General features: G+C 43.6%; 1 protein-coding gene across 1 annotated transcript in view; it reads right to left on the bottom strand.

The window, feature by feature from the left end:
- The window catches only part of LOC309399223 (transmembrane protein 132B-like), a 202,102-nt gene that overhangs the window by 59,407 nt on the left and 119,301 nt on the right, over positions 1-23,394 (bottom strand). Inside the window, exon 4 of the mRNA XM_081966872.1 lies at positions 17,023-17,209. Within this exon, the coding sequence (XP_081822998.1) occupies positions 17,023-17,209 (187 nt within the window). The remainder of the gene's footprint in view (positions 1-17,022; positions 17,210-23,394) is intronic.

The raw sequence follows: 23,394 nt of genomic DNA, 5'->3' as shown, positions 1-23,394 counted from the left end.
GGGAGACAAGGAGGGGGAGTGAATTTCAAGCATACCATCAGCTGGAGTCAGATCGCAGATTACTGCCGCTGGCTTGGAGGGGGGGTGTATCTTATAGGCGAATGTGATCTAAGACACAGACTGAGGGTTGGGAAGGAAGAGGGGTAAAGTTCAGAAGAAAACCAAACAAAGCACAGGCTTGACTGCGAACAGATCTTGCCTAATGGTGCTCGTTTTTTTGTATTGAACTTTGGCTCGATACTCATGAATCAATTAGAGCATTTTTAGGCTATCTCACAGTTATAATTACAGTGTTAGAGTGTGCAGAGAAGGACATATTTACGAAAGAAATAAAAGGAGGAAACAGAATATTATATGGGATGGAACGAGGGGTGCAAATGGCTAGAGGGCAGGTGTAAAGCTTAAGGAAAGACTAAATGAAGACGACACAGGAGTTAGAAATTCACAATGTATAGGCAGAGATGAATAAACATGTAAACATGGAAAGAAGGATTGTAAATTAAGGACCATGTATAATACGTATAGACAAAAAGAAACTGAAATAAGGGAGAGGGGAGTACATTTGCAATGGATGTACACCGAGGTGGAAATGCTGTACAGAAGGAAATTGCAAAAAATATTTTTTTCTTTTTGTCTTTTTTTTTAAAAAAAAAACCTGTTTCATAAAATATTTTTAAAAAAACAAGAATGGCATTGAAGACCTGGTTCTGCCAGTGGGCTTGGGGAACCCAGAACAGGATGGAGCCCATTCAATACTCGTGTGATCTGGGGCGCGGGGGTTATTTCATTGTATGTATGTAGGTATGTTGTGTATGTATGTACGTTTGGTGTTGTTATATATTTTTTATGTTTTATGCTCCATTGTACGCCGCCCCGAGTCCTACTTGGAAAGGGAGCGGCTAATAAATCCAAATTTATTAAATTTATTATTATTATTATTATTATATTATTTCATTAATTTATTATATGACTATTCACTTGTACTGGCTTTATTGTTTCATATGGGAGGTTTTTTTTATATTCTTGCAAGCCGCCTTGAGTCGCCATGTGCAAAGAGGCAGCAATGCACATCTCCTAAAAGAAATGAATAAATAAATAGCAACAGAGGAAAACAATGGCAAGCAGATTTCCCATTTAGACACACACACACACACACACACACACACACACACTTTAGCGTGGCCAGTGATTGGAAAAACAATCCAAAGACATTGAAGCTCCTTGCTGGTCTAAAGCAGGTGCTTTGTTTATCTTCTGAGCGAGTTTGCTTTCTCCTTACCGGCAAGGAAAGTGGGCCACAGGGAATTAAAAAGGCTTCCAAAATTCTATTTTTAACATCAGATTCATCAGCGTGCAATTTACCATCACAGCATCCCTGTCTCTTGATACTTGTTATTTCTATTTTGTGTGCATATCCTGATGTTTGACGTGAACGATTTGAGTCTACTTTTACTTGTATTAGATTCAGAGGGGTGGGGCGGAGGGGGAGGAGGGAGAGAAGTGCCTTTGGGCTCAGCCGGAGAAGAAGGAGCGATTGATGCTCAAAGGGGGGAATTTATTATCTTTATTCCGTAGGACGTATCCCCAGTTTGCCTTTTAAGGGTTCATTGCATTGGCGGTTGCATTTTTTTCCCCACCCCATGGAAGTTCAGGAGAGCTCAATCAATGTGGCTCCCCAAAATCTGAAAGGTAGATTGGATTGAGAGATCTTTTCACAAGCCCATGTTTGAAATCGCAAACAGGCTGACCCAATAGCTACATCAAACCCAACATTAAAACATCTCTTCCAAATCAGTTGAAAGTCAAATCAAAGTCTGGAGAATAAGCTGTTGTGGCCCGCCAGTGGCCAGTGAAGCTGGCAGCAGATTCGGACACTGAGGAGGTTGGGGAGGAACATGGGTCCTGAAGTCTGGGGAAGGCTCTGATGAGGACTCTGAGTTGGAGGCAGAGAGGAGGCCAGGGCTGTCGGACAGTTCTCAGCTGCCTTCAGAGTCAGACATCAGTGAGGCAGAAGAACAGCTGGAGCCTATTCCCAGTGTGCGCATGCGCAGAGTTGCCAGACGAAGGGAACAGCTAAAGAACAGGGGTTGACTTGGGAGTAAGGCCACATGTGGATGATAAATGCCCCCCCTCCCCGAGGAAATAAAAGAGGAGCAAAGGGGGAGTGGAGTTTGCAGGACACCATTAGTTCGCTTAATTGGTTCCTGACTTTGAAACTCCATGACAGGTTTTGCCGATATCGGCCTGGCAGCTCTCCAAGCCAGATAAGGTCTGTGACCATAAATCCTCCCTTGAAAGACTTTGCTGGATGTGAATGATCAGAACTCACAGTCAATTAATAACAGGGGTTTTTATCAGGACAAGGAGTTTGCTTAAGGCTCTTGGGAAGCCTCAGTCAGAACGCAAACCTTAGGCTGAAACATTCAAGGAGCTAAGAAAGAATTTCTGGACAGCGAGAACAATTAATCAAATGGGATAGATTGCCTCCCAGAGTTGTCATCACTGAAGGTCTCCCAAAAAATAACCAAACAGCCATTTGTCCCGGATGAAACAAGGTCTCTTGTCTTGGGCGGTGGGGGCTGGACTAGAAGATCTCCAAGGTCCCTTCCAGCCCTATGATACTGACTTCTGCATTCATGCTGTTAATTTTATCACCAATTTCTGAGCCTGCCAAGGGCCAATGAGGAATAGGATGCCTTAAAGGAACAAATTCTACCCTCCCCTTGACACACACACACACACACACACACCTCACAAAAAAAAAGAGAAGATAAATGAATAAGGCATTAGAGACATTAACCTTGGGCAGCTGTTAGAAGACCCTGGATGGGAAAAGCTCTCAACTGGACCAATATGTTCAAACAGCTGCTCTGATATTTTTAAGATAATTGTATTTGGCAACTTCATGATTTCGAAGGTGACTGTTCTGAAAATTTGGCACGTGCAAAAAAAATTATGGGGAATGCTTCCAAACTATCTATTTGGAAGATGTCAATCTTCTTTCCTTCAGACTAGCAAGAGTCCCGACCCCTGATATTTTCCCATATGCCCAACTGCTGTTCCACATCTGGATCCATCCCCATCGCCAAGTCTTTTGGGAACGCGTTGGGAACAAACCAGTCGGTTTCCAGATCCAGTTCAAGGTGCTGGTTTTGAATTAAAGCCCTACGAGACATGGGTGATTTGACTGTTACGATAATGATTATTAAAATGATTATTATTTGACCACGTCTCCTTTTTTTTAAAAGATATGTTTTAATATGTTTTATTCCTTTTACATCGCAAATTCCACTTCTATATTGAACCGTGTGCTTTCTAGGTATCCAAAGTGTTAAAATATAAGCATCATACAATACAATACAATACAATACAATACAATACAATACAATACAATACAATACAATACAATACACAATACAATACAATAGCAGAGTTGGAAGGGACTTTGGAGATCTTCTAGTCCAACCCCCCTGCCTAGGCAGGATATCCTATACTGTTTCAAACAAATGGTTATCCAACATCTTCTTAAAGACTTCCAGTATTGGGGCATTCACAACTTCTGGAGGCAACTTCTGCTCCACTGATTAATTGTTCTAACTGTCAGGAAATTTCCCCCTAGTTCTAAGTTGCTTCTCTCCTTGATTAGTTTCCACCCATTGCTTCTTGTCCTGCCTTCAGGTGCCTTGGAGAATAGCTTGACTCCCTCTTCTTTGTGGCAACCCCTGAGATATTGGAACACTGCTATCATGTCTCCCTGGTCCTTCTTTCTCTTAAGCTAGACATACCCTCATCATAACCATCATAATCATATCAACATACAAACATAGATAATATCAATGGTTATTAAAAATAAGGATACTATCTTCCGTATTGACATCAATTATATACCCATCAAAGTATTTACTAATCAGTTTTCCTTTCCCATGCAGTCCTTATTGTCACATAAATCCACTCATCTAACCTCTGCATCTGTTCACTAGACCCGTGATGGCAAACCCATGGCACAAGTACCTCTCGCTCCAGCTCAGCTCCACTCTGCATGCGTGCGCATCTCCCGCCAGCCAGCTGATTTTCAGGTCTCTGCCGCGCATGCGCAGGGAGCAAGGCGCGTGCGGGAGATGTATGCACATATGCGGGGCGAAGGGGGAGCTCGGGGGAGCATAGGGAGGCCTACTAGGCCCAACATGGGGTACAGGGTAGTGTGGTGTGTCCCCCCCTCACGGCCTGTTTTTGCTCCCAGGAGGTTGCAGGGAGGCCTACTAGTCCAGGGGTCGGCAACCTTAAACACTCCAAGAGCCATTTGGACCCGTTTCCCACAGAAAAGAAAACCCCGGGAACCACAAGAAGTCCTCCCCGTGCCTGACTATTTCCCGAGCGGCCACAAAACTCCCCTGTGTAGTTGAATTAAACAATTCTGTTTCCTTCTGAAACTTTCCTTTTCTTGGATTGATCCATGGTTGGCCTCCCGGGGTCAGAGAGCTCCATCAATCACGTTCTGGCGGGTGTCGCACATTGGCAGGTGTGACGCATATTTCGAACGACAGGGAGCCGCAGCGGAGGGATGAAAGAGCCACATGCGGCTCCAGAGCCACAGTTTGCTCAGCCCTGTACTAGGCCAAAAACTGGGGGGGGGGGTTGATGCGCAGATATGTAAGGGCTTGGAGGAGGGTTGTGTGTGCATGCACAGGGGTGCAAGGTGTGGGTGTGTGTGTCACGGGCGCATTGCATTATGGGTGCGGCCATGACCATCTCACACGCTTGCTTTCGGCACGTGGCAACAAGAAGGTTAGGTTAGCCCAGAAACTTTTCTCCTAGGCATAATACCGGAGGGGTTTAAGAAAGATACACTTCATCTAATTATACATATACTGACTGCAGCGTGCATAACCTATGCACAGTATTGGAAAAAAGAAAATACACCATCAGAGCTAGATATAATCAGAAAAGTGTTGGCCTGTGCAGAAGCAGATAGGCTCATTCTTGAACTTAAAAATAAAGGGGAATCAGAATATTTTGAAGTATGGAACAGATTTTATGATTGGTATAAGACAAGGTGACAAGACTGGAACAAATGTATATATTGTGATTGGACAGATGTCTGATGTCATAAAATATTCCGAGTCTTCTTTTTCTTTGATTTTTAGGGTGAACCTACCCATTTGGTGACATCTACCTGTCCCACTAGCTCTAGCAGAAAGGGCTACATAAGCTAAAGAGCTACATTTGAGGATGTCTCCCATGCTAAGTCTTCTCTGCTGTGGCAGCCACTTCGTAGAAACTTACCCCTAGTAAGGCTGGTCATTTCACTTTTGACCTTCTGAAAGTCTCTTAAGACTTGATGGCACTGAAGGGGAATAGTATGACGGGGAATAGTAATAAGGATACAAACTTGTTGATTAGCAGAAATATTTGCTTTCTGTAACACGCATATATATTATGCCTTGCATTTGTGACATAAAAGCTTGCATGCTGTAAGTGCCTTTTGCTCCCTGCGACTGACTTCCTGTGGCCCTGTTATTAGGGTTTGTAGAATATCTGGCAAAGGTCAAAATGTGTGATCCTTGCCATTTGAACTCTTATCAATCTGCAATCTATGGGCATAGAACTTATCCCGGAATGGAGTTGTCAAGAGCTGTAAAACTGACACCTTTGATATGTCCCCTCTTCTGCCTGAGAATGTATCTCACCTTTGATCTGTGTCCTTTACAACGGGGGGGGGGGGGGGGGGGGCAAAATGGCCAATCCTGGGAACAGAGGAAAGAGATAATGCTGATAAGGCTAGTGAGGAGTATTGTAAAGCCAGAATGTTATTCTATGATGTCTCTAACTGTATAAGAAGGAGCTACACCTTCTCTGAAGGGGAGTTCTTCCCTGCATATCCTTGGGGTATGTTAAGAACAACTGACCATCATGTCTTTTGTTGATTTTATCTCATTTTTTAAAATGTTATTGTCCTATTAATTGGGTTTGTTTTTTGGATATGTATCTAATTTCTTTTTAACTTTCGTGATGTGTGTTTTTTAATGTTGTATGCCGCCCTGAGTCCTTTGGGAGAAGGGAGGCATATAAATCCAATAAAACTCAAACTCAAACTCTTTAAATTTTGATCAAAGATTAAATGCCGATTGCTATTCGAGCCTCCGTTTAAGTCTCATGTTTGACTCACTGTGACATGGAAATGTTCTCAAACTTCTATGGGTCTCAACATATTCTCAAACCTTACAGTACCATCAGGTCTGAGTACCCTGAGGGACTGTGGAATAATTGAGTTGGTTCCCTTCTTGTTAACTCTCCTCATCTAATAGTTTTGTTCTTATTTATCTTGGTTCTTATTTTAAGCGGAGTTTACGGAGAGGAGGAGGAGAACCATGGGATTCTTGATATTTTCCGAGCTTGGTGGGTTTCCTTGCAAAAGTTTCACTCCCCAGCTAAGGAATATCGTCAGTGCTATCAGATTATCCCTGCTCCCAAAAAAAGAGTTATATCAGTAGACCTAAGTGAATAATAGTAAGATTGCTATTGTTATGTAACTAATTAAGAAATAAAGAAATGATAGTCTATTGTTAATGGTAGAAAAAATTTGAAAGAAATGCTCTCCGCTTAAATTGAATTAGAGGACGTATGCTGTATAATAACAAAATACACCGATGGAGAACATGAGAAATGAAAATTTGGTGTAACTTTGAAGAGGCAATTGAAGATATTGTTTATGTATTAAGAAAAAATAACTATAAAGATGGAAAATAAGGGAAGAGAATAATTTGGCCGAAAGTGAAAACAAAACTTTGATGTAAAAAGGACTATGTAACTGGGAGGATGTAAAAGAAAAGATGCAGATAACTCTTTGTTCCTATAATATGTATAGTTTGTATTAAAAAATAAAAAAACCTCGAATGGAAAAAAAGATTATCCCTGCTCCCTTCTAGCACTGATGATGTTCTCTAGTTGGGTCATGAAACGCCTGCAAGGAAACAACCAAGCTCAGAGAGCACCAAGAACCTCACAGTCCTTCCCCTCCTCTTCCTTCTCCTTTTCCTCCTCCACTCCAAAAGCCCCGCTCCCTTCTAGCACTGATGATGTTACCTAGTTGGGTTATGAAACATCTGCAACAAAACAAGCAAGCTCAGAGAGCACTAAGGACCCCACAATCCTCCTTCTCCTCTCCTTCTTCTCCACTCTACAAACCACACTCCCTTCTAGCACTGATTATGTTACCTAGTTGGGTCATGAAATGTCTGCAAGGAAACAACCAAGCTCAGAGAACATCAAGATCCCCTCATTTTAGTCAATCAGAATAGAGCTACATCTTGCTTGAGCAGGGGGCTGGACTAGAAGATCTCCAAGATCCCTTCGACAAATATTCTCCTTTGTGAGTATGGGCTGGTTGAAATGAATAGCTATTAGAGTTTATATGAATCTGTGTTAGAGGCTCCCTAACTCTTCCTATAAAAATCTCCCTTCTAGGATTATAAAGAGGGTTGTAACAACAGGAGGAAAAGCAGTTACACTGCCACTTAGAGTCTGGAGGCTGGATACATTGTTTTTTCTTCTTTCTCTTTGATCACTTGAGATTCAAGGTGATTTCAGCTTGTTTACTGCCAGTGATAGCAGGAAGTGCACAAGTTGTTTATACAGGTGCCTTTTGGAAGTTCTATCACTAGCTATTGGAGAGAAGACAACATTTTGACTTGAAAGATAATAAATAAACTTGTTTGAAGTTTATTAAAATAGCCTTGAACCCTATAGTGGCAGTATCTGCAAAATTGAAAGAATGGCCCAGCAGGAAAAAGAAACCGTAACATTGCAAATGATTGTATTTGAAATTCAAAATCTATTAGTTGTGACAGAGAGAATTGAAAAGAGTTTGGAGAATATGGAATACAAAACAGAAAACTCTGATGGAGAAACTGAGGATGTTTACCAAATGAAGAAAGTGGAGGATAGAGTTCAAAAGATGGAAGAAAAAAATGAGCAAAGAGATAAGAAAACTGTAGATACTGACAACAAAGTGAGCGTGTTTGGTAATGGCAAGAGTGGAATATGGAAAGGGGAGATGGATGGATTGGAACTCTACCCCAGACTTCAAAGCACAGAAGAAGAAAAGAGAGAAATTGATGGAGATAAGGAGAGAAATCTTGATAGAAGCACTAGCGATAACCAAAGATAAGCTGATGGAAAGAGCAGATGTTGGGTTTCAAGCTTTTGTGAGATACGAAAGGAACAGCATGTTGCCAAGGGAGGTTTATACAAGATTTATTAAGAAAGTAACTAGAACATTAATGCTACAAATGGCAAGAGATATAAAACCGTACTATTGCTGGAGGGATACAGGTTGATACAATGAAAATGTATAATAAAAATTAAGCTAAATTTAGTTTACTAGTAGTATGTATAAAATGAAGCGACAGTACTTATAGTTAAATAATGATTAATAATGATAACAATACATATAGATATATTAGTTTGATAATGTGAAATTTTATATAAACAACATATAGTGAAAAGCTTTATCTAGAATATGTTATAAAGATGTATTGTGATTGGATGATTTTAGGATGATTTAATGGAGTGTTATCATATAATCCTATTCTGGATTTTGAATATTATATATAAAAGGACGTAAAAACAATTATAGTCAAATTAAGGTTGAGATATAATCATTGTGATACACTTGAATATAGGTGAATTTAAAATATGCGACTTGATATGAAAAGCAGGTGGTGACTATGGAAGAGATGCATGGAAATACTGTAACCAACTGACACGCTTTCTACAATTTGCAATGGAAGATGGTCTTTTTATATTTTTATGTTAAGATGTGCCTTAAGTGATGATTTGATGACGTCAGCCCAACTAGCAAAAGAAGGGGTGTCACTGCGTTAAATTGTTTGCTAGCCTGAACTGACGAACTGAAACTGAATAGTTACTGAAAGAGTTACTGCGCAGGTCATAAGGTGTTATCTGACAATGATGTACTGCGCCTGCTCTTCACACATTCCAGAGACTTCTCTTTCCTTTTGATCTTTGTCCGTCTTCCAGGAAACTGGGAGACAGAATTGCTTCTGCTAAAATGTAACAATTAGATAGATTTGTTTTATTTTCTATTTCTTATTTTTGTATTAAAGCTTGTTTTTAATTAGAACATATGTTTTCCGGGATCTTTTTTTTTCCGCATCTTAAAGATAATGCTGTTTGGAAAAGCCGCGGTCTAAGACCTCATCTAGTTCAGGGTGAAATATTTTCCTCTGACATGTTTGTCCTTATTTAAAAAACAAATGAAAATTGTTTTAAAATAATATCCCTTCTAGCACTGATGACGTTACCTAGTTGGGTTGTGAAATGCCTACAAGGAAACAACCCAGTTCAGCCAACACCAAGCTCATTTCAACCCTGAGTTACAAATATTCTCCTTTATGAGTACAGGCTGGTTTAAATGAATAGCTATTACAGTTTATATGAATCACTGTCAGAGGTTCTCTAACGCTTCCTTTAAAAATCTCTGCACAAATCAATACTACTACGGGCATTTCCCCATATACTGTATGCGGCTTTTGTTTTATGGAGAGCGCGGAGCCTTCAAAAATGTAATAATGGAGAAACGGCTCCCTTCATCCTTTAATTCCGAAATGCAGGAGGATACAATTAGCCCTTCCTAATAAGGTTTACACACTGTGGCAGATAAGACAGAATTGTCATTTTTACTGCCTGCTCTGTTATTTTCCAAGCCGGATTTAATTCACAAATAATGTCGTAATATCTGCAATTTCTTTGCCGGTTTACAAATAATACCCTTTTGACGAGACCTCGGGTTCAGATTTCTGCCCTTTGCAGCTGAGCCACAGAAGCGGAATGCCAGGCTAATTGGCAATAAAACTAAAAGCAACTGTCCAAAAATTGCGTAGGGAGAAATATTATCAACACAGCACCAGCCAAACTCTCCGCCAACTGTTAAGAAGTGCAAATATTATTGGGGGGGGGGGGAGAGGAGGGAGAAAAGCTAAAGTTTGGGCTCTTAAATGAGGTTTTTCTCTCTCTTTTTCCTTTTGACTGTTCATTTTGTTTTATTAAGGGACTGGAGCGTCTCTAATATAACAGAAATAATATTCAGGCGAGGTACCACGAGAACGAAGGGTAGCTTAGCCAGTCAAAAGGACACACACGCAACCCTCCCCGTAAGAAGGTCAGGCAGCCAAAATTGGATCAAAATGAGGATTTACACAGGCTAGTAGAGAGGTGGTGGGGTTTGCATCACGGCCTCATTTGGTTCGCGGCTCCCTCAGAGGCCGCGATGGGGCCCCGGTAATCGTACTCGTTTTATGGGCTGGACAACCCAATCAGACGCGAAGTCGCGCAAAGTCATTAGGAAGTCCGAAAGCAAGATAAACTTTTCCCGAACGGTTTTTGTAAGGATGGGCCCGGGGGAAATTAGACACAATGAACTCGCCTGATCTGACGCTAGACTGCGCATCAAATGAGAATCTGGGCTGGTGCCACGAGAGGGGGGGGCAATGAGAGAGAGAGAGAGAGAGACAGAGAGACAGAGAGAGAGAGAGAGAGAAACAGAGACAGAGAGAGAGACAGAGAGAGAGAGACAGAGAGAGAGAGAGAGACAGAGAGAGAAACAGAGACAGAGAGAGAGACAGAGAGACAGAGAGAGAGAGACAGAGACAGACAGAGACAGACAGAGAGACAGAGAGACAGAGAGAGAGAGACGATAAACAAGCTTGGAAAGACTGATAGAAGAGAATATTTGTAGCCCAGGGTAGAACTGTGGGGTGCTTGGTGCTCTCGGAGCTTGGTGATTTTCTTGCAGACATTTCTTGACCCAACTAGGGAATATCATGAGTGATTAAAAAGGGAGTGGGGTTGGCAGAGAGGAGGAGGGCGAGGTCTGTGAGGTACTTGAAGAAGAAGAAGGACAGGAGGATGAAGAGAAAGATGTAGCCTGTGGGGTCCTTGGTCATTTTCTTGCAGACGTTTCAAGATCCAACTAGGGAATATCATCAGTGATAGAATAGAGTGGGGTTTGCAGAGAGGAGGAGGAGGAGGCCTGTGTGGTACTTGGAGGAGGAGAAGGACATGAGGAAGAGGAAGAGGAGAAGGAGGAAGCCTGTGGGGTCCTTGTTTATTTTCTTGCAGACGTTTCATGACTCAACTAGGGAACAAAATCAGTGCTAGAAGGGATTTGAGTTCAGGAGGAGGAGGAAGAGGAGGAGGAAAGGATGAAGGAGAAGGACTGTGGAGTCTTCGGTGCTGTCTGAACTTGGCTGTTTTTTTGCAGACGTTGCATGGCCCAACTAGGTAACATCATCAGTGTTACAAAGGAACAGGGTTTGCTCTCTTAGAAAGAAGTCTTGGAAAGAATCTTTGAAAAAGGAAAAGGCAGATTCCCACATTCCTGTTGTTCCCCAAGGCGGCCAGGGGTAAGCTATGGACATGCCTAAGTCATCCTTTCTATCGTTTTGAATAAACCAAATAAAACAAGGAAAAAGAGAGGGGGGGGGGAAATGCTGGGATTAGGAAGAAGATTGCAGAAAGGAAAACAACTCTTCTGTAGAAACGTCTCCGCTGTTTTTGGACCAAGGCCTGCCACAGCTAGTAACCCGTTTTCATACTCGCTCTGCCTATATATCATCGGTGAAAAATATTCTCCAGGGGTTGCATTACCCCCTGAACAGCGATACCTAGAAGCATTTTGGCTACTTCGGCCCAAATATGCCGAAATTGATGTACTCAGCAATTTTTTTTCCCCTTCAAGCTTGAGTTATTGAAGGCAGCTTCTTTTAAAGCCCCATTTTTCCTGGTTGTTCTTGTCAGCAGTACAGCCTTTGGGCAGCTCGGAATGGAGTGGAGGGGAGAGGGGCAGAAATACCATGATTCAATTTCTCATTTAAAAAGGAATCTTACTGGAGTCTGTATAAGACCATCCACAGTTCGAAGTGATTCACAGTGTTAGCCCACCATTACTCAAAAGAAAGAGTGCATTTGTAAGGGGGAAAACAGGATTTCCAAAGACGGGGATGAAAAGATTTATCGTTGACGTACGACCACAATTGGGGTGAGAATTTCCCCCATGCTAAACAAAGAGGGTGTGAACTCAGTCCTGCCTGTCTTTATGACTCTTTTTTGCCCACGTTGTTAAGTGAATCATGCATTCTTAAATCAGCATTTTTTTCTTGACTTTCCGTGTCAGAAGCCAGCTGTTCTGTCCAAGGCTTCCCAAGAGCATGAAGGAAACTCCTTGTCCCGACAAAAACCCCTTTTATTGATTGACTGTGAATTCTGCTCATTCACATCCAGCAAAGTCTTTCAAGGGAGGATTTACAGTCACAGACCTTATCTGGCTCGGAGAGCTGCCAGGCCGATCTCTGCAGAACTTGGCAAGGAGTCTCGGAGAACCACGAACCAATTAAGCGAACTAACTGTCTCCTGCAAACTCTACTCCCCTTTCGCTCCTCTTTTATTTCCTCTGGGAGGAGCCATTCATTGTCCACCTGTGGTCTTACTCCCAAGTCGACCCCTGTTCTTTAGCTGTTCCCTTCGTCTGGCAGCTCTGCGCATGCACACACTGGGAACAGGCTCCAGCTGTTCTTCTGCCTCATTGATGTCTGACTCTGAAGGCAGCTGATAACTGTCAGACGGCCCTGGCCCCATCTCTGCCTCTGACACAGAGCCCTCATCAGACCCTTCCCCAGACTCCAGGATTGGCACAGGTTCCTCCCCAACCTCCTCACTGTCTGAATCTTCCTGTGAATCCTGGTGGCCACTGGGCCACAACACCATCCAGGAAAGTCACAAACAGCAATCATACGTGTAGATGCATCCAGCGAAACCGACATGCAACATGCGTGTAGTAATCCAGGCCCGGAGAACAAACAATGCTTCATGAATGTGCACGACACACACTTGCCAGGAACACCTTAACGCAGGTGCATCTGCTCGTCACACTTTGGGTGGAAGTACAGCTTCGTGCCGCTTGTCTATCCTGAAACCATGGTTTTTATGCCGGATGCTTTGAGGCTGACTGTCAACGTGTCTTCTAAAAATAAGTTAAAAGCGCTTATTGGCTGCCAAAACATCGGGCACAAAATTGCCCTTTGCAGTCTATGGGATAATTGCTAGGCTGGGATATTGCAACTCCTTGGGAATTGATTGTATGTGGGCCCCACGCTAAGAAGATTGGAAAAGTGCTTAGTGTGTTAATAATGGCATGTGAGTATCTGGCAGGAGGGCAGACCATTGAGCTGTTAACTCTTGGCTGGCCAACTCGGTCTCTTGTTATTCTGCAACGGAGCTATTTCTGCCAGGATTCAGCCCAACTGCGGGTGTGAGAGTTAATTTCTCAAACAGGTGGCGAATAACAGCAGAAACGGGAGATCTGACCGTTTCAAAAACAAAGGAGAGATGGAGACAGACTGGCCAGCTCAAAAGAGAAGGCCAAAATAACACAATATTATTGCTCGGTGGAGATTCTCCATTGCGTCACAACAGGAGTTGAAATTTCTGGCTTGCTACATCCTTTCAACAAGTAGTACTTATCTCTAATTTCTGGATTATTTTCTTTTATCAACTTGGTTTCTTCTGTCTGGCCTGTGACATAAAGCTTGATGGAAGTTTTTGAACCAAAGACTTTTGAAATTGCCAGCTGGAAAGTTGGAGGACAGCCGACTTAGATGGAACAAGGTCTACAACATACATAAGGCGTGCATAAGCACACCAGTGTGACTCATGTCCCTGTTCAGGTTTTGTTTCAACTATATGGATCAGGAACAGCTCATCTTCACACCCCCAAACTGTGCCAAAGCAACACAGATGAGGAGGGGACTGGAGGCTAATGCCTATGAAGAACGGTTGCAGGAAGTCAGAGGTGGGTTTTATAGTATAGTCTTTATTGTCATTGTACAAAATAAATACAACGAAATTGGTTCCTACTGATTCGGACCAGTTCAGGTGAACCGGTAGTAATTTGGAGGCCTGAGCCGCTGGAATCGGCAGTGACCCAGTCCTGCCATGCCCTCGTACCGCTTCTCCTACGGTGGCACCATTTTGATTTTCGCTTCTGCGCATGCACAGGACAATTTTCATAGCAGAAATACATGCTTCCCTTTTTTAACACTTTGCGTATGCGCAGACCTTTTTAGGTGCAAATGTGCACGCACGCGGAGCGAAGTTTTTTGCGCACCAAATCGGGAGCAATGCCGGCACCAACCCACCCCTGAATTGGGCATGCTTAGTTTAATGAAGAGGAGGACTAGGGGAAACATGATAGCAGTGTTCCAATATTTGAGGGGCTGTCCCGAAGAAGAGGGAGTCAAGCTATTCTCCAAAGCACCTGAGGGCAGGACAAGAAGCAACGGGTGGAAACTAATCAAGCAGAGAAGCAACCTAGAACGAAGGAGAAATTTCCTGACAGTGAGAACAATTAATCAGTGGAACAGAAGTTGCCTCCAGAAGTTGTGAATGCTCCGACACTGGAAGTCTTTAAGAAGAGGTGAATGATCATTTGTCTGGAATGGCATGGCGGTCTCCTGCTCGAGCAGGGGCTTGGATGAGAAGACCTCCAAGGTCCCTTCCAACTCTGCTACTTTGCCACTTGATGTTTGAAGAGCCGGATGCCAAGTTGAAGAGACTTGGAGAAACTCTGCTCTTGACTCTTTCTGGAAGACAAGTGGCTGCATTTGTTCGGCTGACAATTAGCATTTGCTGGCATGCCGAGCTTTGCTTGAGACCGCAACGTCTGTTGCTCTGTTCCTGGGCAACTTCATTGCTTCTCTTTCTTGGCCGCCAACTGTCCCTAATAATTGATTCTTTCAACATCTGAAGGCGGAAGAAAGCTCTATTCCCCAACAGCAGATCAACCAGCAGAATCATCTTCTAGGACAGTGATGGCGAACCTATGGCATGCGTGCCACAGGTGGCACGAGGAGCCATTTGTCAGGGCACGCGAGGCGCTGCCCTGTCAGCTGGCCAGTGCGCATGCGCGTGCTGGCCAGCTGAGTTCACCCTTTTTAAAAGGCATTTTCGCCCTCCCCAGGCTCCAGAGGCTTTATAGGAGCCTGGGGAGGGTGAAAAGAGCCTTCCCCCGCTCCCCCCCGGAGCCCTCCGGAGGCTTCAGGGACCGTCCGGAGGCTTCCCTGACACCTTCGGAGTGCTTAAAACCTTCGGTTTGCTTGGAGGGTCGTTTTAAGCGTTCCGAAGGCTTCAGGGAAGCCTCCGGATGTTCCCTGAAGCCTCCGGAGGACCTCCGGGGGGACGGGGGAGGCTCTTTTCGCCCTCCCCAGGCTCCTATAAAGCCTCTGGAGCCTGGGGAGGGCGAAAAAAGCATGTAAAAATGGGAGGGGAGCGCGTTGTGCATGACCGCACCCGACCCCCCCTGCGCTCCCCCCACTTGTGGCACGCGAGCCAAAAAAGGTTTGCCATCGCTGTTCTAGGAGAAGGGAAACTCCCATGACAAACCTCCACTGCCTTGTGGCTGCATCCACTACTGGAAAAGTCTTCGGGAGTCAACCTCCAGGCAAAATCCGGAGCCGGAGTCCCGGAAGCAGTTTGTGACTGTGTACAACCACGTTCTGGTAACTCCTGCGACGCAGCTGGAACCAATCGTATCAGCTCTGCCGTCCCATTGGACTATTTCAGCCATGTGGAGAGGGGGGATCTGCTGCTTGGGTAACAGCCTATCCTCCATATTAATCTACCCAGGCCTCGTGCTCTGGAGAGGACACCCCAGCTTTGACCTCTTCCTAGAGCACAATACCATAGTCTTTTGAGACTGATGGATGCCAATGAATGATGGTGAAAAGCCAATACTGAAGTTCTCGGGATTTTCACCAGTTTCTGTTTTCTCAAGTTTCCAAAACAAGAGTCACATTGTCCAACCAAGATGGGAACTGGTTGCTCGGCGACATCAATCCCTCCTCTCCTCCTCCTCCGGTCAGCCAGACATTGGAATGAGGCTGACACATCAGTTAGGAATGATGTTTGGACTGAAGGCTCCATCACCCCTCAGCCACAACCTGGGTCAAACTGAATTCATGTCAGAATGCCCAAGGAGACAAACAATCTACCACCCCAATCGAATTCAGGCTTGACATTCCTCCTTTTGATGTTCCTCACCCTCAAGAAGTTCTTTTTCTCTAGAGCAGGGGTGTCAAACTCGTGGTTCAGATCCAGCCCACGGGGTCTTAGATCCAGCCCATGGGGCCAGCCTGGGTAAAGCAAAAAACGTAGCTCGGGGGATGTGTATGCCCCTTCCACACCCCATTTTCGGCTGCAATGGCCTCCTGCAGCCCTCAAAGCGAAAGGAGAAATGTTTCCCCCTTTGCATTTGAGCTTGCAAGGAGGAAAGGAGAAAGGGAAAGAGGAAAGACAAAGAAAAAGAAGGGAAGATGGGAAGGGAACAAGGAAGAAAAAAATCAGAGAAGAGGGGAAGGAAGAAGAAAGGAGAAGGAAGGAAAAAGAAGAGAAGGAAGGAAGGGTTTGACCTTTGAAAGAAGGAAGGAAGGTGATAATAAGAGTGAGTGAAGGTCTCAGGGAAATTGTGCCTTAGCACTTGGCCACCACGGGTGCCCCCGACACGAGTCCCATATCATGCCCCCCACCAGCCATGCCCACCATGCAGTGGTAGGATTCAGCTAGTTCATACCACTTCAGGAAAGTTGTTAACTTTCTGAGCAGTTTGGTGAGCTGGTTGTTGGGAGAAATCATAAGGGCAGAGAACCGATTGTTAAATTATTTGTATCCCACCACTGCCACCATGGCCACACCCATGGCCCTCCGAGGTCAAACGCATCCCTGATGCTGCCCTCAATGAAATCGAGTTTGTCACCCCTGCTCTAGAGGAATAGGGTTGAGGGAATGGAAGGCTCATAATCTTCCTGGTTGTCCAAGAAGATCTGGAAAGGGACAATGTCCCCATGGACCAATGCAATATCATTGGTTTCATTTCCTCACCGGGTAGCCTCATCAGAAGAGAAACGGGCAGAAACTTAACAGAGAAACTTTGGTTGAAAACAAAACGCTTACCATTGCGAGGGGAACAATTCCCAGGAACATGGATTGGCTGACAAAGATCTCGGAGACCACCAGCTCACTCGCAGCCTCATCTCGAGGATACTCGACTTGCCAGGTAATTTGTTGGGCTCCAGCCAACTCACTGCTGTTGTCGATTTCAAAATCCATTTGAAAGATCTCATAAGAAGTTATGTTGATCCTGGGAGGGGGAAAAGAAAGCAAAGGTGACATTAGGAACTTCAGGTAGGACCTTGTTTCTGTATTCTTTCTTTTCTTTCTTTTCTTTCTTTTTTCTTTCTTTTCTTTCTTTTCTTTCTTCCCTTGCTACTTATCTATCTATCATTTATGTGTATATCTATCTATCTATCTATCTAATCAATTTTTTATCTACCTATGTATATCTATCCATCATCTATTATCCATCCATTCATCTAGCTAGCTAGCTATCATCTATATTTATCTCTCTCTCCCTCCCTCCATCTCTCTCTCCTATCTCTCTATCTCTATCCTATCATTTATCATCTACCTGTCTATCATCTATAATCCAGCCATCTATCTATCTATCTATCTATCTATCTATCTATCTATCTATCTATCTATCTATCTATCATCTATCTATCTATCTATCTATCTATCTATCTATCATCTATCTATCTATCTATCTATCTATCTATCTATCTATCATCTATCTATCTATCTATCTATCTATCTATCTATCTATCTATCTATCTTCTGCCTGTCTATTAACTATCCATCCATCCATCCATCTATCTAATTTATTTGCCATCCAACTCACGGTTCACAAGACTGAATTTTATAAAAGGCCCATTTATTTATTTTATTATGTCTTTTATTCATAAAAATGGAACTCAGCCAACTGAACATTTAAAAATGTGTCACAAATACTGTTGTTGTTGTTGTTGTTGTTGTTGTTGTTATTATTGTTGTTGTTGTTGTTGTTGTTGTTATTATTATTATTATTATTATTATTATTATTATTATTAGCTATGATGTGGCAAAAAGGAGAAAAAAATTCAAGTTAAGCTCCCCAAAATGATGACTTTAGAAATGCAATTAGGAGAAAAATAAGAAATATAACAGCATCTCTCTTGCATGGTTTTTATAGAGGCAAAGTCAAGAGTCTATAACAAGAAAATACCAAGAAAACTCAGATCACAAAAATGAAAGGAAATCGGCTTTATACAAATTGATTGAAACTTTTATATGAATTTATATGCTGACAAATTACTACTATGTAATATTGAATTATTTGTTTAAATGAATACTATGAGTACGGGGGGTGGGGATACCCTTCACACATTGTAACTGCCAAAATTTGTAACCTACTCCAATACCCTTTTCCTTTTTATTTTAAAAAAAAAAAACCAATAAAACTTTGTTTTAAAAAAAAGAGTCTATAACAAGGAGAATTAAAGAGATGAAGTGTTTCCCACCAGAATATCCAAAGAGACAGCTGGGAAAGTCCATCTAGGAGTTGATATGGACGTGGTAGAACCTCGTCAACCAGAAGCTGTCATTATGTAGAAGTCCCAGATTTTGGAAATGAGATATTCCGAGAGTTCTCCTCCCATCTTGGACCTCGCTTTAAATGGACACCTCAGTGTTCAGGTGCTTCCCTGTTACTTTTTCTTTTCAAGAGCACATCCATAAGCCCAGCCATGACACAGAAGAGAATTGAAATCACAAGCCCTTCCCAACAGGATACAGAACGATCCAGACCAGGAGAAAAAGCTTGCCATATTTTTCAATACTCATTTGATGATTCTAGTTGAGTAAGAACAATAGCGATACATTCCTGATTATTCCAGCTTTAAAGTGCTGGATTATCTGTGCCCTTCTCTCGTTCTCTCTGCGGCCAATTTGCAGACACTAAGCACTGCTGGCGAGAGAGAGAGAAAGAGAGAGAGAGAGAGAGAGAGAGAGAGAGAGAGAGAGAGAGAGAGGCAGACAGACAGACAGACAGAGACAGAGACACAAAGAGATATATACAGACAGAGAGAAAGACAGAGACAGAGAGACAAAGAGAGAGACAGAGAGAAAGAGAGACAAAGAGACAAAGAGAGAGAGAGAGAGAGAGGCAGACAGACAGAGAGACAGAGACAGAGACAGAGAGAGAGAGACATACAAAGAGACAAAGAGAGAGATGGAAACACAGAGACAGAGAGAAAGAAAGACAGAGAGACAGAGACAGAGAGAGACACAGAGAGGGAGAGGGAGAGAGAGAGAGAGACAAAGAGAGACATCTCTCTCTCTCTCTCTCTCTCTTTCCCTCTCCCCATCTCTCTCTCTCTCTCTCTCTCTCTCTCTCTCTCTCTCTCTCTCTCTCTCTTTCCCTCTCCCCATCTCTCTCTTTCTCTCTCTTTCTCTTTCTCTCTCTCTCTCTCTCTCTCTCTCTCTCTCTCTCTCTTTCCTGCTGCCAGGAAGGGGAAGAAATGCTGTTTTCACCTCTCAGAGCAATTCTCTGCTAATTAGATATTGTGTTAGAGAATAACTACCTTGACCTTCTGTTTTAAACCAGAGACATGATTCACAGATTGTGCTGGCCTAGGAAGCGAAGCTTTGGCCACTGAAGAACGGAGGTCCTTGTTTCCATCCAACTATTCTGCAGACCGATCATTTACGCCAAGTGTTCAGGAACTGGGACACAACATCCCCCAGCCCCAACACAGAGGTAAGAGGGAACTCAATTTGTGCTCTTTGTTCCATATAGTTTCCCAGGTTGTGGCTATAAAAAAACAAGTGCTAAAACCTTTTCAAAGTTTGTTTGTTTGTTCCTTCCTTCCTTTCTCGTGCTCCATTCCTTCCTCCCTTTTTCCTCTCTCCTTCTTCCTTCCTTCCTTCCTGTACTCTATGCCCTCCTTCCTTCCTTCTTCTCTCTTCTCCTCCCTCCCTCCCTCCCTTCTTTCTTGTGCTCTATGCCTTCCTTCTTCTCCCTTTCTTCTCCTTCCTCCCTTCCTTCCTCCCTTCCTTAAGCTCTATGCCCTCCTTCCTTCCTTCTTCTCTCTTTCTTCTCCTTCCTTCCTTCCTTCTTTCCTTCCTTCCCTCATCCCTCCCTATCTTTCCCTCTGAAGCTTTGTTTGCTCTATGCCTTCCTTCCTTCTTCTCTCTTTCTTCTCCTTCCTTCCTTCCTTCTTTCCTTCCTTCCCTCATCCCTCCCTATCTTTCCCTCTGAAGCTTTGTTTTTTTTAAATGGCTCCTTAGCTCTAACCGTCACCCCTTGACTCAGGTCCTTTAAGAATGATGGCATCTTCCATCTCTGGCTTGGTAGGTAATTAACTGTCAATTCAATTCAAGCCTATTACCAGCTTGTCCGGGAGCCCAGCAAAATCCTTGAATTCAAGAGTGACCCAGAGAAGGAAAAATTGGGGGGAAACTGAATTGCCTTCATTCTGATGTTCAAGGAAGGTGAAGAATAGCGCACACAAAAAGCTTTCTTATGCCAGTAAAGATGTTATTACAATCCACAAAAAAGCTGAAAGTGTGTGTTCAGAGCCATCCTGGCATATGTCAAAGGAACAAAGGATGAAGATGATCCAGAGCAGAGAAAAAAGTACAGGATCTTCTTCTTTCTCTCATAAGTGCCCCCTAAGTCAACAAAACTGCCCAATTAAACATCTGCCATACGACGAGGAAAGTCTAGCAGCAGAAGACATGGATGGGACCTCAAGGAAAAGTCAACCAATGCAGTCTACAGAACCTTCCCAACTAATTGAACTCCAGGACAGGTGGGTTGTATATCTCCACCCTTCATCTATACAATACAATAGTAGAGTTGGAAGGGACCTTGGAGGTCTTCTAGTCCAACCCCCTGCCTAGATAGGGTTTCCTGCCTAGGCAGGGGGTTGGACTAGAAGACCTCCAAGGTCCCTTCCAACTCTACTATTGTATTGTATAGATGAAGGGTGGAGAGTTCATTTCAAAGGCAATTGGATCGCACCTCTGAATCAAACGAACTTCCAGGATGAAATCAGCAAACTGATTTCAATTCAATTTTCGGATCATACTGAATCGAGATTCAAAACACATTAGGACCAATTCACTCTTGAGAACAGAACAACTTCTTCAGGGGTAGAGTAGCTGAGACACCCAAGGAGGAGCAACAGCTTCCTTCTACAACGTAATAGGGGCACATCTCACTTGGATGGAGCTCTCCAAGGTCCTGATTCTTTTGCTTTCTCCATTGCATGGATGTCAAACTTTCCATATCACATTGCTGTCATGTGGCATTTCATGATGTTTTCCCCTTTGTGGAGCCAAAGTGAGCATGGCCTGTGCGTGATGCATTTGCCACCCCTGCTCTATTGCCTTCTTCCTAGAAAACCCTACGTTGACCTCATATGCAATATTTGATTTCTCCTGCAAGAACAGCCCAACATCTAAAGAGCTGTCAACTTCAATATGCACCTTCTAGCTAGTGAAGAATTCTTAGCAGAATAACAGAACAGAATAACACAATAACAGAGTTGGAAGGGACCATAGAGGTCTTCTAGTCCAACCTCCTGCTCAAGCAGGGAACCCTATACCATTTCAGACAGATGGTTGTCCAATCTCTTCTTTACAAATCCCAGTATTGAAGCACCCACAACTTCTGGAGGCAAGTTGTTCCAACGATGAATTGTTTTCACCACCAGGAAACTACTCCTTAGATCCAGGCTGGTTCTTTCCTTTATTAATTTCCATCCATTGTTTCTTGTTCTGCCATCAGGTGCTTTGGAGAATAGATTGACTCCCTTTTCTCTGTGACAGCCCCTAAAATATTAGAAGACATCCCTTTCCATTTATTATGCAACTCTTGCTTTGCGACGCTCGTTCCATTGTAAAACACTTTGTCAGTTTTCTCTGAGCTAGAGTAAAAATTCTAAATAAATAGCAGTGTTTCAATATCTCAGGGGCTGCCACAAAGAAGAGGGAGCCAAGCTATTCTCCAAAGCACCTGAGGGCAGGACAAGAAGCAATGGGTGGAAACTAATCAAGGAGAGAAGCAACTTAGAACTATGGAGAAATTTCCCGACAGTTAGAACAATTAATCAGTGGAACAGAAGTTGCCTCCAAAGTTGTGAATTCTCCAACACTGGAAGTTTTTAAGAAGAGATTGGATAACCATTTGTGTGACGTGGTGTAGGGTGTCCTGCCTAAGCAGAGGGTTGGACTAGAAGACCTCCAAGGTCCCTTCCAACTCTGTTATTGTATTCTAAATGGGGTGCCTGTAGCTCCACCCACCAAAACAGGGGGGGGGGGAAACCCAACCTCTTACTCTGAGTGTTGGCTCAACAGCATGCCCCATCTACTCAAAAAATCTTGCAAAGCATTTTTGCAAATCGCGGATCTCCTCCAACCCTCCCTCTTCTGCAAACTTAGCAGAATCCAAGTGTCCTTTTGAAATAAAGAAGAAGAAGACAAAACTTTGGTGGGGATAAAGAACCGAAATCTCCACGTGTGCCCAGGCCCATTATTCCTTCCAAGTGATAGGATAAGGCCTTATAATTTCAGGCAGCTGGCATGCTTGCTAATAAGTCCATTTCTATGGAAATGAGTTCGTAACTATTAATTTCGCCTGCTCCTGATCTATTCTTGATGCGCTTTTCAAATTTAGAAAAGCGATTCATGATTCTCTCAATTTGGTAATTACTGACTCCCTTTGGTAAATCCTATCCAGTGTTTCAGCCATGAGACATTCATTAGACATATTTCTTTCGGTTGGAGGGGTGGGGTGGGGGGGTGGGGTGGAATAATAAAAAGTGCCACTTAGCTTTATTGCTTCCCCGCAGCTTTGATTGAACAGCTCCCCCAAACAAAAGCCCAGCCGTAAAATTTGGATGTTCGGTTGTAACTTTTCGCCCTCCCCCCTCCACTCCGAAAATTTCTGCAGAGTTGTTAGATTTTGGGGGGGGGGACAAAACTCGGGAGTCATCAAGACAAACCGTTGCAAAGGCGTTAAGGAGGGGGTTGGAGAAACAACACACATTGAGTGCCTCCCAAAATGGGCATAAACCCAAGAAAGATGGCATTTGTCCTGTACCACTCTGGAAGACAATTCTGGCTGTTGAGGAGCCTGTTTCACAGGTGGGTTGCTACCGGTTCGTGCCGGTTCGTGCAAACCGATAGTGGAAATTGGGATTGGGTCACCGAACCAGTCGGTGAGGCTGGCCATGCCCCCGAACCGGTCAGTGAGGCTGGCCATGCCTCCGAACCGGTCGGTGAGGCTGGCCATGCCCCCGAACCGGTCGGTGAGGCTGGCCATGCCCCCGAACCGGTCGGTGAGGCTGGCCACCGATGGCAGGCTGGCCACGCCCCCGAACCAATTCTCCATTCACCACTGACCCTGCCAGCTTGGTTTGTTCTGCATGCACAGAACAATTTACA

The sequence above is a fragment of the Natrix helvetica genome (genome assembly GCF_964273705.1).
Source record: "Natrix helvetica genome assembly, chromosome: 14".
Lineage (NCBI taxonomy): Eukaryota > Metazoa > Chordata > Lepidosauria > Squamata > Natricidae > Natrix > Natrix helvetica.
This window is presented reverse-complemented; position numbering and strand designations above follow the sequence as displayed.